This window comes from Hyaena hyaena, unplaced genomic scaffold (genome assembly GCF_003009895.1).
Source record: "Hyaena hyaena isolate Hyena2069 unplaced genomic scaffold, ASM300989v1 scaffold_1590, whole genome shotgun sequence".
Taxonomy (NCBI): domain Eukaryota; kingdom Metazoa; phylum Chordata; class Mammalia; order Carnivora; family Hyaenidae; genus Hyaena; species Hyaena hyaena.
The window spans coordinates 95,660-108,390 of record NW_024082217.1 but is presented as its reverse complement, the minus strand read 5'-3'; the positions used below and the strand labels follow the sequence as shown (position 1 = coordinate 108,390).

The window sequence follows — 12,731 nt, the reverse complement described above, 5'->3', positions numbered from 1 at the left end:
TCATGTAAATTTGGATTAATATTGAAGCAATCTTTCTAAAATGGGTTTAAGAATAATGGAAGCATTCATGACAGACTACACATGTTAGACATCTGAAAAGTTGATTCACTGAAATACCTTTAGGCCAGATTCAGAGTAAAACAGAAGTGTTTTCTCCATTAGAACAGATAAAATATTACCCAAATCTTGTCTTGAAATATAAGACTGCTCCAAGAAATCTCGGGGCTCTGACTTAGTCAGTTGTAGCTCTTCCCCATTGGCAACCTTAATGAGCTCCTTCTGAGACAGACAGTTTGTGCTCTGAAGACTCCTTGAGTGGCTGTGCACAGACTGCCTAGTATCTAACAGCCGAGGCTGAGAAGGGGAAGACCTAGAAGAAGGATGAAAGGAGAAAGTCACCAGCACAGCTTATGAAAGGGCTCATCATACTTCCCGGTCAGCTAAAACACAAGTTGGAACAGCTTACTGCCAGAGAGATGGGGAACGACTAGTGAAAAAGAACCTGAGTGACTGCCCAGAAGTCTGCATCTACATCTGCCAACATGTCAGGGCTGACAGACAACATCTCCCCTTAGGGTCTGGGCCAAGGCAGTACATCTCTCAGCTGTTTAAAAGCATGTCAGCAAATTTCACCAAAGTATTCACTGCTCCTTGCTCAAATTCTATCCACTATCTCACTGAGTCCAAATGGATGTTTTAGACTCATTCAGATCTCTCACAAAAACACAAAGCTGATTAATTCTGACACTTCTACACTCATTCTTTCTACCCAGTTTTAGCAGAATTCATAGAATCATCCCTACCTCCTGCCTTTTCAATGTCCAAAGCCGTTCTAAAACCAAAAGCCAGCTATAAAGTATTGTCAGAAGAGTATATGCACTCAGTGGTTCATTCCTCTGCTCTTTCAGGTATTTAGGACTTTGCAGAATAAGATACTTATCAACAGATTTAAAGGACGCTTAACAAATTTGCAGAATTAATACTCAAATGCATCATGTATAGTTGCCTTTAAATAATAATGGTTAACACTTAAAAACAATAAATTATAATTATAATGGATTATGTAATTAAAATAATATAATTGATTATGACATAATAAATATAATATAAATTAACAATGAACACACATTAAATACCTGTCAATTAAACAATTATTGGGTAGTGTTTACTACAAGTCAGGTCATAAAACTAGGTCCTGTGGATTAAAGATGAGCAAAACTTGAATTGTAAAGGGAGGTTGCTCAATCAATGCGTAGGCTCTTTATTTTTTTAATTAAAAATTTTTTTAACATTTATTCATTTTTGAGAGACAGAGAGAAACAGAATGTCAGTGGGGGAGAGGCAGAGGCAGAAAGAAAGAGGGAGACACAGAATCTGAAGCAGGCTCCAGGTTCTGAGCTGCCAGTACAGAGCCTGATGTGGGACTCAAACTCACGAACTGTGAGATCATGATCTGAGCTGAAGTCAGATGTTTAACCAACTGAGCCACCCAGGTGCCCCAATATGTAGGTTCTTCAATAGAAGACTCTAGAGGGTACACTGGATAAGAATAGGAGGAGGTACAGCAATATTTAATCTTAAATATATATATTTTTAAGTCTACCTATTTATTTTTGAGAGAGACAGAGAGAGAGCATGAGCAGGGGAGGAACAGAGAGAGAGGGAGAGACTATCCCAAGCAGGTTCCACTGTTAGCATGGAGCCTTATGCAGGGCTCAAACTCACGCACTGTGACATCATGACCTAAGCCAAAATCAAAAGTTAGACATGTAACCAACCAAACCACCTGGGTGGCTCAGTTGGTTAAACGTCTGACTTCAGCTCAGGTCACAATCTCATGGTTTGGGAGTTTGAACCCTGTGTTGGGCTCTCTGCTGATAGCGCAGAGCCTATTTTGGATCCTCTATCTCCCTCTCTCTCTCAAAAATAAACATTAAAAAAATATATGATTCCTGGGGCGCCTGGGTGGCTTAGTCGGTTAGGCGTCCGACTTTCGCTTAGGTCATGATCTCGCGGTTCGTGGGTTCGAGCCCCGCGTCGGGCTCTGTGCTGACTGCCAGCTCGGAGCCTGGAGCCTGTTTCAGAGTCTGTGACTCCCTCTCTCTCTGACCCTCCCCTGTTCACGCTGTCTCTCTCTCTCTCCTAGAAATAAAAAATATATATATATATATATGATTCCTAATATATGATTCCTTTTCCTTCCTAACATGTAGGACTCTAATGGGTCTGAGATTCTGTCCTGAACTGTCGAGTAGGAATAACAGTCCAAATTTGTCCTTCTCTCTTTGTAGTATTGTAAAGATCCAGTGAGAAAGTGGATAAAGTGCTTTTGAAAATACCAAGTGCTATACAGTCTTATCTCAATAATGACTTGAACAGACATCCTGAAAGATATTCTGAATTTTCCTGGGGTAAATCAATACCTAAACTTTTTCTAGAGACATAAACTTTGACTAGGGTAAGGGCTGCCTTCAAGAAGAATACCATCTGCCCTCAGGCTTGTTTAGCTTTCACTTCTGTATTTTATTCTGACCTTCAGGAGGGACAGATCTGTGCATTTCTCATTGTAGCTCATGCCTTATATAGAACCGGAAAACTGACACCCAACTGAACAAGAATGTCGTGGAGAAATGAGACGTTAGAGATGGCTCTTTACAAAAAAACTAGAGCAGTATGGTGAGAAAATTTAATAAGAGCTCAATATAAGTAAAGATGTTACTCAGATACCACAAATTGACATTACTTCTTACCTTCTCATTGCCGGTTCTTTATTCTTACCGGTGGAACCATCCAGAGATATTTGAAATTTGTCAGCAGTGGAGGTTTCCCGATTCTGGCTTATAGGACAGTCACTACTTTTCTCTGAAGTTAATACTGCTTGAAATGGAATGAGAAAACAAAGAAATCTACTTTACGGCTCTGTCTTAATGGTGATAATTCAGGTGAGGATATCGATTTTTTCAAAAGCAGCAATCTGTGACAGTCAAATTAGTTTTTAAATAAGTATAACAGACAGAATTTTATAAATGTAAGTGATGCAGCAGCAAATGAAACAAAATGACTAAAAAACAGTAATGACAATAAAGGACACACTTTAAAACAGGAGTAAATGAAGATCTCCAGCTGAGACAGGGCTGCAAAAAACATACATATTTTTTGGCCCTGAATGATAAGAAAACAAGAATAGGAAATGAATTGTTATCTCTGCAGCAAAATAAATTATTCTGAAATCCCCTCAGATAACAGGGAAGAGAAAGTACTGGAAAGCACAAAGCACATTCCCTACTGTCTCCACATCAGAGACTGTAGAAGATGGGGGTTTGAGCTTTTTGTACGTGTGGGGAATTAAGAAGGGAATGGTCAGATGAGACAGAAAATCCAGGTGACAGTTTGCTTTTCGTTTGCAATGACTAACAAAAAAACAAACTGAAAAACAAATATATACACAAAAACCAAGGTGCTAACTGATAAGGAACCTTGAAGTAATCTATGGAACTAATGATGAAATGGCACAAGAAAGGAAAAAACATACAACAGACGCAAGGCCAAGTTCTGGCATGTTAATGAGTCCCTTTTATTTATTAATTCCTCCAAATGTATTCTCGTAGCACTGCTTTCTAGGAAATGCCTTAAAGGCAGAAATCTTTAAAAAGCAAAAGCAAATGCTTAAAATTACAAATGTCTTCTACCCACTAAAAAGTCACTGACAATTGTAATTTATTTCGAGCCTTTATTAGAAAAGCTACAATGCATAAATCGAGGCAGAAAAACTTAAACAAACAAAAGGCTGTATTAATTAAACTGTGTTTTAAGTCATTGGGTAGCCCGGAGGGAAATTTAATCCTCAAATGTACTATTTATAGTTTCCTTTATGTGCATCTTTTCTGGACCTGTGCATTTCTAAGAACACAAGAACTCCAACTGCTGCAAGTAAGCAGAGTCTAACCAAGAACCGGCAAGTTTTTCTTTCAACTGTGTATGTAAAGCTTTTTAATTCAGGTATCATTCCCCCCCAAATCCAGGGTGATAACTGATAAAAGGTAGTGTGTAGTTTCAAAAGAAGTGAAAGGATACAGGGTGGGGTGGGGGAAGCCTCACACACAAACAGAGATGTTAAAGTCATTCCATTGCCTGAACGTTTGACATATGAGCTACTCTTTTCAATACAATACAGCTCAAGCTACAAAGAAATGAAGCTAACCTGAGTTAGGATTCGATAACTCAACACTACATGAAAAAACACAGGGCAAAACTCTTCTGCTCTTCTTCCTTTATCCTTATTTCATAAACACAGATCCAGAACCCAAGTCCTGGTACAGTCCCTCTTAAATCACCCCCTCCTCTGGGGGTGCGGAATCTTAACATGTTATATTCTTCATGGTTAGGGGCTATGGGCTAGACCAAACATTTAATAAATTTACTGCCTATTATGTACTAAGCATTATGCACAGTATTGGGGGGGGAGCCAAAGGAAAAGATATTGGGGAGGGAAGATATTAAGAAATAATCAACTACATGGGGGGGTGCCTGGGTGGCTCAGTTGGTTGAGCGTCCGACTTCAGCTCAGGTCATGATCTCACAGCTCGTGGGTTCGAGCCCCGCATCGGGCTCTGTGCTGACAGCTAGCTCAGAGCATGGAGCCTGCTTCTGATACTGTGTCTCCTCCTCTCTCTGACCCTCCCCTGCTCACGCTGTCTCTCTCTCTCTCACTCAAATAAATAAAACATTAAAAAAAAAAAAAGAAATAATCAACTACATGGGGCACCTGGGTGGCTCAATTCGGTTAAGCGTCCAACTTCGGCTCAGGTCATCATCTCACGGTTCGTGAGTTTGAGCCCCACGTTAAAAATAAATAAATAAATAAATAAAAATAAAATTTTTTAAAAATTTAAAAAAAGAATCAACTACAAAATACAGAACCTACAATGAAATTCACTTTTAAAAAAAAATTTTTTTTAATGTTTTATTTATTTCTAGGAGAGAGAGAGAGATAGCATGAGCAGGGGAGGGTCAGAGAGAGAGGGAGTCACAGACTCTGAAACAGGCTCCAGGCTCCAAGCTGGCAGTCAGCACAGAGCCTGACGCGGGGCTCGAACCCACGAACCGCAAGATCATGACCTAAGCGAAAGTCGGACGCTTAACTGACGAAGCCACCCAGGTGCCCCTGAAATTCACTTTTTAAAAAAAGTACATACTCATCCACTCCAACTGATTCAGAATTTCTGGGGCGGGGACCTAGGAATTTTGAACAAGCGCTTCCGGGAATGAACGTACGTACTGCTGGACAGAAAAGCTCAGATATGTCTGAAAATCACTTCTGCTGTAACAGGCTGTGATCTTACAAACGCTAATGTTTGCTTTATGAATGACAGGTAATCAAAAAGAAAATAAACCAACAAAGTGCCCAATAGGAAATAGCTTTACCTGTAGCGGAAAGTACACATATTTTATAATGGGTAAGGACACACATTTGCACAAAAATATGCAGGCTTGAGAATGACCCCTAAATAAACCATAAGACAGATCTATGCTGAGGGTAAGACGTTTGATGTAAAGGCCCTAGAAAAGGAGCTTTCTTCATCTTTAAGAATACTAGATGTTAAAAATAAAAACTGGTGAAATCCAGTAAGTCTAGAGTTTCATTTGTTACCAGTAATGTACCAATGTTGGTTTCTTAGGTCTGATAAAAGCACCATGGTAATGCAGGATGACAACATTAGGGGAAATGGAAACTAGATAAGGGGCAGAATTCCTGCAGGAACTCTCTGTACTATCATTGCTACTTTTCTGTAAGCCTCAAATGATTCAAAAATAAAAAGCTTATTAAAAAACAAGTCAGTATAGCTAAAGGTAAACAAGACTACCCTTCCTAGGATCAAGAAGCTCACTTGAATTTCAGTCGCCTCACATCAATTTAAGAAAGGAAAAGGCACAAACCTTGAATTGATATTAAGTTGATGCTCACACTGTTTCAGAAATAACACCACAAAATTCCAGAATCCATATCCAGAAATCTCCTTTCAGTAAGTCTGGGGCAGGCTTCAGGGTTTTAATCATGTGAATTAAAATATTTACTGTCTACTATGTTCTTTTTTTTTTTTTTTTAAGAATTTTTAAATGTTTATTTTTGAGAGAGAGACACAATGCGAACAGGAGAGGGAGACACAGAATCTGAAGCAGCCTCCAGGCTCTGAGCTGTCAGCACAGAGCCCAACATCGGGCTCAAACTCACAGACTGTGAGATCATGACCTGAGCCAAGGTTGGACACCCAACTGACTGAGCCACTCAGGCGCCCCAAGTGTCTACTATGTTCTAAGAGTTCTCTGCCCTCATGGAATCTACACTCTAGTGAGAGGTGAAGGGGAACTCTACACAGTAAGGAAAACAAATTGTGTATAATTAAAAGCTAATAAGGGTTATGAAAAAATAACAGTAGAACAGAGGAAAGCGGGGCTGGAAAAGTCAGAGCGGTAAAAGTTACAATGAAAAAGATGACAGCTCATGGTAGATCTTACTGAGCATTGCTCTGTAAGATCAAATAAGCAGCATTTGAGCAATTTGTACAACATATCCCAGTTATGGCAAAGAGATCATGCAGGACACTCTCTGCGGAGTTGGGAGAAAGGAATTTTTCTTCTTTTCTTAGTAATCTCTATACCCAACATGGGACTCAAACTCAGGACTCTGAGATCAAGAGTCACATGCTCTGATGACTGAGCCAGCAAGGTGCCCAAGGACTTTCTTGTTTTAAGCCAGGAAATTCTCTTTAAACACTTATATATATATATTTTTCTTAATTAATTAATTGAGCGAGCGAGCAAGAGAGGGAGAGAATCTCAAGCAGGCTCCACACTCAGCACAGAGCCCAATGTGGGGCCCAATCCCACAACCATGACATCATGACCTGAGCCAAAATCAAGAGTGGGATGCTCAACAGACTGAGCCACTCAGGTGTCCCAAGCCAGGAAATTTTCATAAGCCTCTCCTCTGTCCTCTCGACATTTACCCACCCACCTCAGAACTCTGAGGATGTTATAATTTCATGAGAAAGAAGACCAGTGAATAAGTGTACTATAGAGTAAAAGCTCCTGACAAAACTGCTATTCAGAGATTCAAAAGAAATTTTCAAAAAAGGTTTTCAGGGGCACCTGGGTGGCTCAGTAGGTTAAGCGTCTGACTTCAGCCTAGGTCACGATCTCATGGTTTGAAACTTCAAGCCCCAGATCAGACTCTGCTGTCAGTGCAGAGCCTGCTTCGGATCCTCTGTCTGTCTCTCTCAAAAATTAATATTTTTAAAAAAATGGGTTTTCAAATCCATAGTAAAGCAGAATGTATAAAAATAAAGCATTTATGAAATTTTAAAATGAAAGCAAGCAAGCCACAAGAAACACGTTGTCTACAGATCTTCAGGAAAAAATAAATGCACATCCCCGCCAAAAAGGAGATAGATTTACACACATATTCAAAGCCAGACAATAACATTGCCTACGTTGTGCATTAACACGGAAAGTCTAGTCTTAGACTGAAGATGGTGAAAGCACCCTAAAGAAGAGAACTGTGCTGGGGACGAGACTTTGGGCTTCATTATCTGGGAGAGGAACTAAATGAAGGTAGTTACAAAGAAAGCATTTAAGGAAATACATTTTGAACCACTGCCATAGCAACGGAGGCCCCAGCTTCCCATGCACGAGCTACTGTTTCTCCCTGAACATGCACATACTGCAAGGCGCAGTCTGGGACTGGAGCCACACCATTCTGGAGAATTAAGACTTGATTTCCTAGAAAGATGAAAAGGAAGGCCCTAAGGCCCCAAGACAGACTGGGGAAGGGAGTGACAAAGAAGCGACCTTCCCACTAAATTAGTTGGATGGGTATCATGGAGACAGTGGTGAAGACCACTTGGGGAGGGCTCACCACACTGCGGGTCCTGAAGCAGCAGCCCTTCTGCGGCGCCCGTGCCTGTGCGTCTCCTCTCACCTCTGTGTCTGCGGATCTGCCCCTAATTAAAACCTGCCCAATGTGCTGTCTTCCACAAGGCTCTCTCCAATCAAAACTCAAATTTTCATCTCACTTTCCTTCATTTACGCCACATTATTCCTCAGCTCTGTGCTCACTTCTTATGGGAAGTCAACTCTGATCAATCCCAACCTACCTAGTTATTCCAAGTGCCTTCTCTGAGAGGTCCGTGTGGTCTTGTTGGTCACTAGAACGCTGTCATAAAGGGCCTGACTCTTTCCATATAACCGAGCTTTCTGTGGATCATGGTGCAATTCCTGACACTTTGGACATCTCTTTCTCAAAATCAGAAAGCACATTAAATAGGGCTTTGGGATCTGATACCACTGTTATAAGGAATACATCCTGTTTTTTATATGTTTTCTAGAATGATGGGGTTGCCTATTTCCAATCTCCCCTAATACACTAAGCTTCCTAGGGGCTCCCCATAGTTTCCCCTCATTGTGGGTCCTCAGACAATGACACTTCTTGACTGTCCTGGTTACCCTGTAAGGCAAATTAGTTGTGAGCAGGGACTAGAACCAGGGCTCAAAATAAAATTACCCGTGGAGTGACTCAGCAAACCAATGCTGAGCAAAGAACATAAAATGTTGGAGTTAGGCCCCCACTTTAGGAGGGGAAAAACTTTGCTTAACATGCCAGAGTTTGGCCAATATTACAAACCTTTCTCTGATGTGCTTTGTTCCAGATTGAACAGGTCCTTAGGGCCACAAGAATCTGCTAAGAGGGCAGGGAAGCTGTTAGCAGGCTGGCTCTCGTGCTGCTCTAGCACAGCTTCCAGTTCGGCCATTTCCTGCTGGAGCTTGATCAGGTTGTCTTGCATGGTATCCCTCTGCTACAAATACAAGAAACAAAGCCAAGAAAGTCACACTCTTTTTGTTTTGTTTTGTTTTGTTTTGTTTTATTTATTTCTAGGAGAGAGAGGGAGAGACAGCGTGAGCAGGGGAGGGTCAGAGAGAGAGGGAGTCACAGACTGAAACAGGCTCCAGGCTCTGAGCTGGCAGTCAGCACAGAGCCCGACGCGGGGCTCGAACCCACGAACCGCGAGATCATGACCTAAGCGAAAGTCGGACGCTTAACCGACTAAGCCACCCAGGTGCCCCTGAAAGTCACACTCTTTAAGCAACTTGCCAGAGAGCAGGAATATGTCACACCAATTAATTTTAGCATGGGAACCAAAATCACCTAGAATGGAATTAGGAGTTCTGGTTGATCACCTCTCCATCCAACCATATTTCTGCAATTAAGGCCCATGAAGTTATTTCAGAATAATATCAGAGCAGGAGAATAACACCTCAAACTCTCCCAAACAGACTTGCTTTATTGTGATGCCCTTTCAACGTTGGTTACCCTCTTTTAAAGCGAGGGAGCAAAAAAAACAAAGTATTCAAACAGTTTCAATATTTAAAATTAGCAAGATTCTGTTAATATTTTACACAGGCCATGTTTCACAGATTTGGTACTGTGGGACTCAAAAGAGATTTGAGTTAGTCCATGTCATAGCGTCTGCCTTCTGGCTTGTGAGGACTCTTCCTTTTCTGGGATTCTTTGAACATTTAGTTTCCAAAAGAAAGAGCAAAGAGCTAATTCACTGATTTATCTATTCACTCAACAACTATTTGCTGACCATCTATTGCATGCAAGGCACTGTTCTAGGGGCTTATAGCCCTCATGGCGTTGCCATTCTGGATGCAGAGACGGTACCAGGAGATCACGACAAAGAAGGACCTGCTACAGGGAAGCATCTAGCAGAAAGAATCCTAGGAAATCCTGGAAGGATTGTTACTGTTTTTAATTCAAGATAATGGGCTCTTCTTGCTGATGGGACTTCTGATGTTTATTTCTCCATTTCAAGAAGAAATCTGCTAAGTCTTAGGTTTTTGATAAGCAAGGTATTTGGTAAGTAAGAGGCCTTGCAAAAAATACATGTCTTCACGGCTATTAGAAGGAACATCTATGGTTGGCAGCAAACCCCAGGGAAACAGATTGTTTCACCCTCCCTTTCTTCTGATCCTTGAAAAGGACTTTTGCCGTCTCCTAAAAACAAGCCATCTACTTTCTCCTGCCACACTGCGTTCATAGCTTTCAGATGTTTATGACCAGAAAAACGTACTCCCAGCGTCACAAAGGCTTCCTCTGCTGCCCCGAGACGGAGACCGCCTTGCTGCCAAAGTCTGCAGCAACGCCATTGCCACCACGTGGTGCTTCTGGGTAGTTCTGTCTCTGATCAAACCTGGCTGGGGGAACTGTCTCAGTAAATCTGGAATGAAACCCCATATACAGGTATCTGACAAGCTTCAGAAGCTGTATTAGTCACTTCCACCATGACTGCCACATCTAATTTCTCTGTGGCCATTAAATAGGTTAGAAAATCAGGAAAAACAGTAATGGGAGAATTGTAATTAGAGATCTTTTCTTTGGGTTTTCCCAAAAGAATTACTTTATAACCTAAATTCCCTTGTAGGTAATTGCCCAGACACATTTGGGAGACCAAAACCAAATTGGTTAGTGAGAGCTGTTTTTTTTTTTTTTTAATTCTAATTCTTAAGTGTTTCTGAAATAAGCCCTATTCTTCTTTTCTGTTCCCAATATGCTACTCTGATCTCTTAATATAGCTGCATTACTGTGAAGTTCTTTAAAACTCATTATTGCCCCCAGGATAAAGCCCAAATTCTTAAGCATAGCATTCAAAAGGCCTTTCACACTCTGATCTTTTATTACTTTCCCAAACCACCCATATGCCATTTTCCAGTTTCATATATACTTTCTGGACACATCATGCCTCTGTGTCTTTTTGTCTTGATTGCTGCCTCCCTTCCCTTTATACCTGGAAAAATTCTTCTCATCTTTCAAGGTCCAGCTCAGACGACTCCTTCAGAAATCCCCACCATCTACTACCAGGAACAGATGATCCCCCACTACTTCACTTATACTGCTAATGCACTAGTATACAAAAGTGGAATACTGGACCCTTCTTAAATTTTATTTTTTAAAAGGTTTATTTATTCTTTAGGTAGAGAGAAAGAGAGAGAATGCATAAGTGCAGGGGAGGGGCAGAGAGGAAGAGAGAATCCCAAGCAGGCCCTGTGCTGACGGTCTCAAACTCATGAACCATGAGATCATGACCTGAGCCGAAGTCAAGAGTTGACGCTTAACCAACTGAGTCACCCAGGCACCCCAGGACCCTTCTTGATGGGTGGAATCCTTCTTAATCATTTTTGTATTCCCAATGCCTAGCAGGTGGTAAGTACTCAGTAAATGTTTAATGCAGAAATGAATTAATGAATGAGTATAGTTAATCAGTCTTTGATAAAAAACAGATACTTAAATAGTACCAAATTAGGGATGCCTGGGTGGCTCAGTCAGTTAAGTGTTTGACTTCGACCCAGGTCATGATCTCACGGTTCATGGGTTCAAGCCCCGCATTAGGCTCTGTGCTGACAGCTCAGAGCCTAGAATCTGCTTCAGATTCTGAATCTCCTTCTCTCTCTACCCCTCTCCCACTTGTGCTCTGTCTCTGTCTCTCAAAAATAAGTAAAATATTAAGGGGCGCCTGGGTGGCTCAGTTGGTTAAGTGTCTGACTTCGGCTCAGGTCATGATCTCGTGGTCCGTGGGTTCGAGCCCCGCATCGGGCTCTGTGCTGATAGATCAGAGCCTGGAGCCTGTTTCAGATTCTGTGTCTTCCTCTCTCTCTCTGCCCTCCCCTGCTTGTGCTCTGTCTCACTCTGCCTCAAAAATAAATACACGTTAAAAAAAAAAATAAGTAAAATGTTAAAAAATATTAAATGGTACCAAATTAGGATTTCTTTCTCTCCTATATATTTCTCCTTAGTTCTGTTAAACAGATGGAGGGAAAAGATCCCACTTCAATCATTTTGCCTGTCTGTGCTACTCTAAATTTCAGTTAGCCATGAAATCTGACTTTAGCTGTTTTGAGTAGACTGTTGATAAAAACATTTGGCAAAATGAATCTTGAACAAATAGACATATCTCTGGGAAGATCAGAAATATGAAAAACAAAGAGTTTATGGAATGTCAAATCTAATGCACTACGGCAGAGGCCAACAGAATCAGAAACTGGAACCCACAAACTTAAAACACAATGGACAAAAAGGTGAAAGGCACTGGTGAAAAGGTTGAAAGAGCCCCAAATCCACCTAGGAGTTGCAGAGAAAAGGCCTCCTTAGTCTTTTCATTCATTTTGTCACCATGGCAATCCTGTAGGCAGGAAGAATACTGGTGACAACTCAGGTACGAACAGCCTGAATAGGCCACCGTCTCAAAGATTTCTTCCTGACTGAAGCAGGTTTCAGCCCTAGAGGGATCTGCTCTGTACAGAAAACGGGCAGAAGACAAGCCCTTTCCTTCCATAGTCCTCACAGCAATGCCAAGAATTAGAAGATGTTAAAACTGGATACCACCTGGTGTTAGCAACAGTGCAGGGAAGTGAGACCCATCAAGTATCACAGGGGCTGTGAGAGTATGGATTTGTTCAATCTTTCTGAAGAACAATTTAACATGTATCAAAGACCAAAAACTTTAGCCGTAGGAATTTATACTAAGGAAATCACTGGGAATGCAGGCAAATCTTTAGCTATTATGAAGATATTACTATGGTGCTGTACATGATAGCAAACTGTGTCTCTTACTTTGAAACCCTCATATTTATTAATAGGTCAAATAAATCATGGCTTCCCCAAAGGACAGAATACT

At 41.1% G+C, this 12,731-nt stretch overlaps 1 protein-coding gene across 5 annotated transcripts in view; it reads right to left on the bottom strand.

The window, feature by feature from the left end:
• BRCA1 (BRCA1 DNA repair associated) overlaps nucleotides 1-12,731 on the bottom strand; it is a 62,657-nt gene that overhangs the window by 19,305 nt on the left and 30,621 nt on the right. For 3 of the 5 annotated variants that reach the window (XM_039224284.1, XM_039224285.1, XM_039224288.1), the window contains exons 12-14: nucleotides 8,681-8,852; nucleotides 2,751-2,874; nucleotides 180-370 (exon numbers count right to left, since the gene is read on the bottom strand). In XM_039224284.1, the coding sequence (XP_039080215.1) occupies nucleotides 180-370; nucleotides 2,751-2,874; nucleotides 8,681-8,852 (487 nt within the window). Of the gene's footprint in view, nucleotides 1-179; nucleotides 371-2,750; nucleotides 2,878-8,680; nucleotides 8,853-12,731 lie in introns of all 5 variants that reach the window. The other 2 variants (XM_039224283.1, XM_039224287.1) reach the window with 1 other exon arrangement.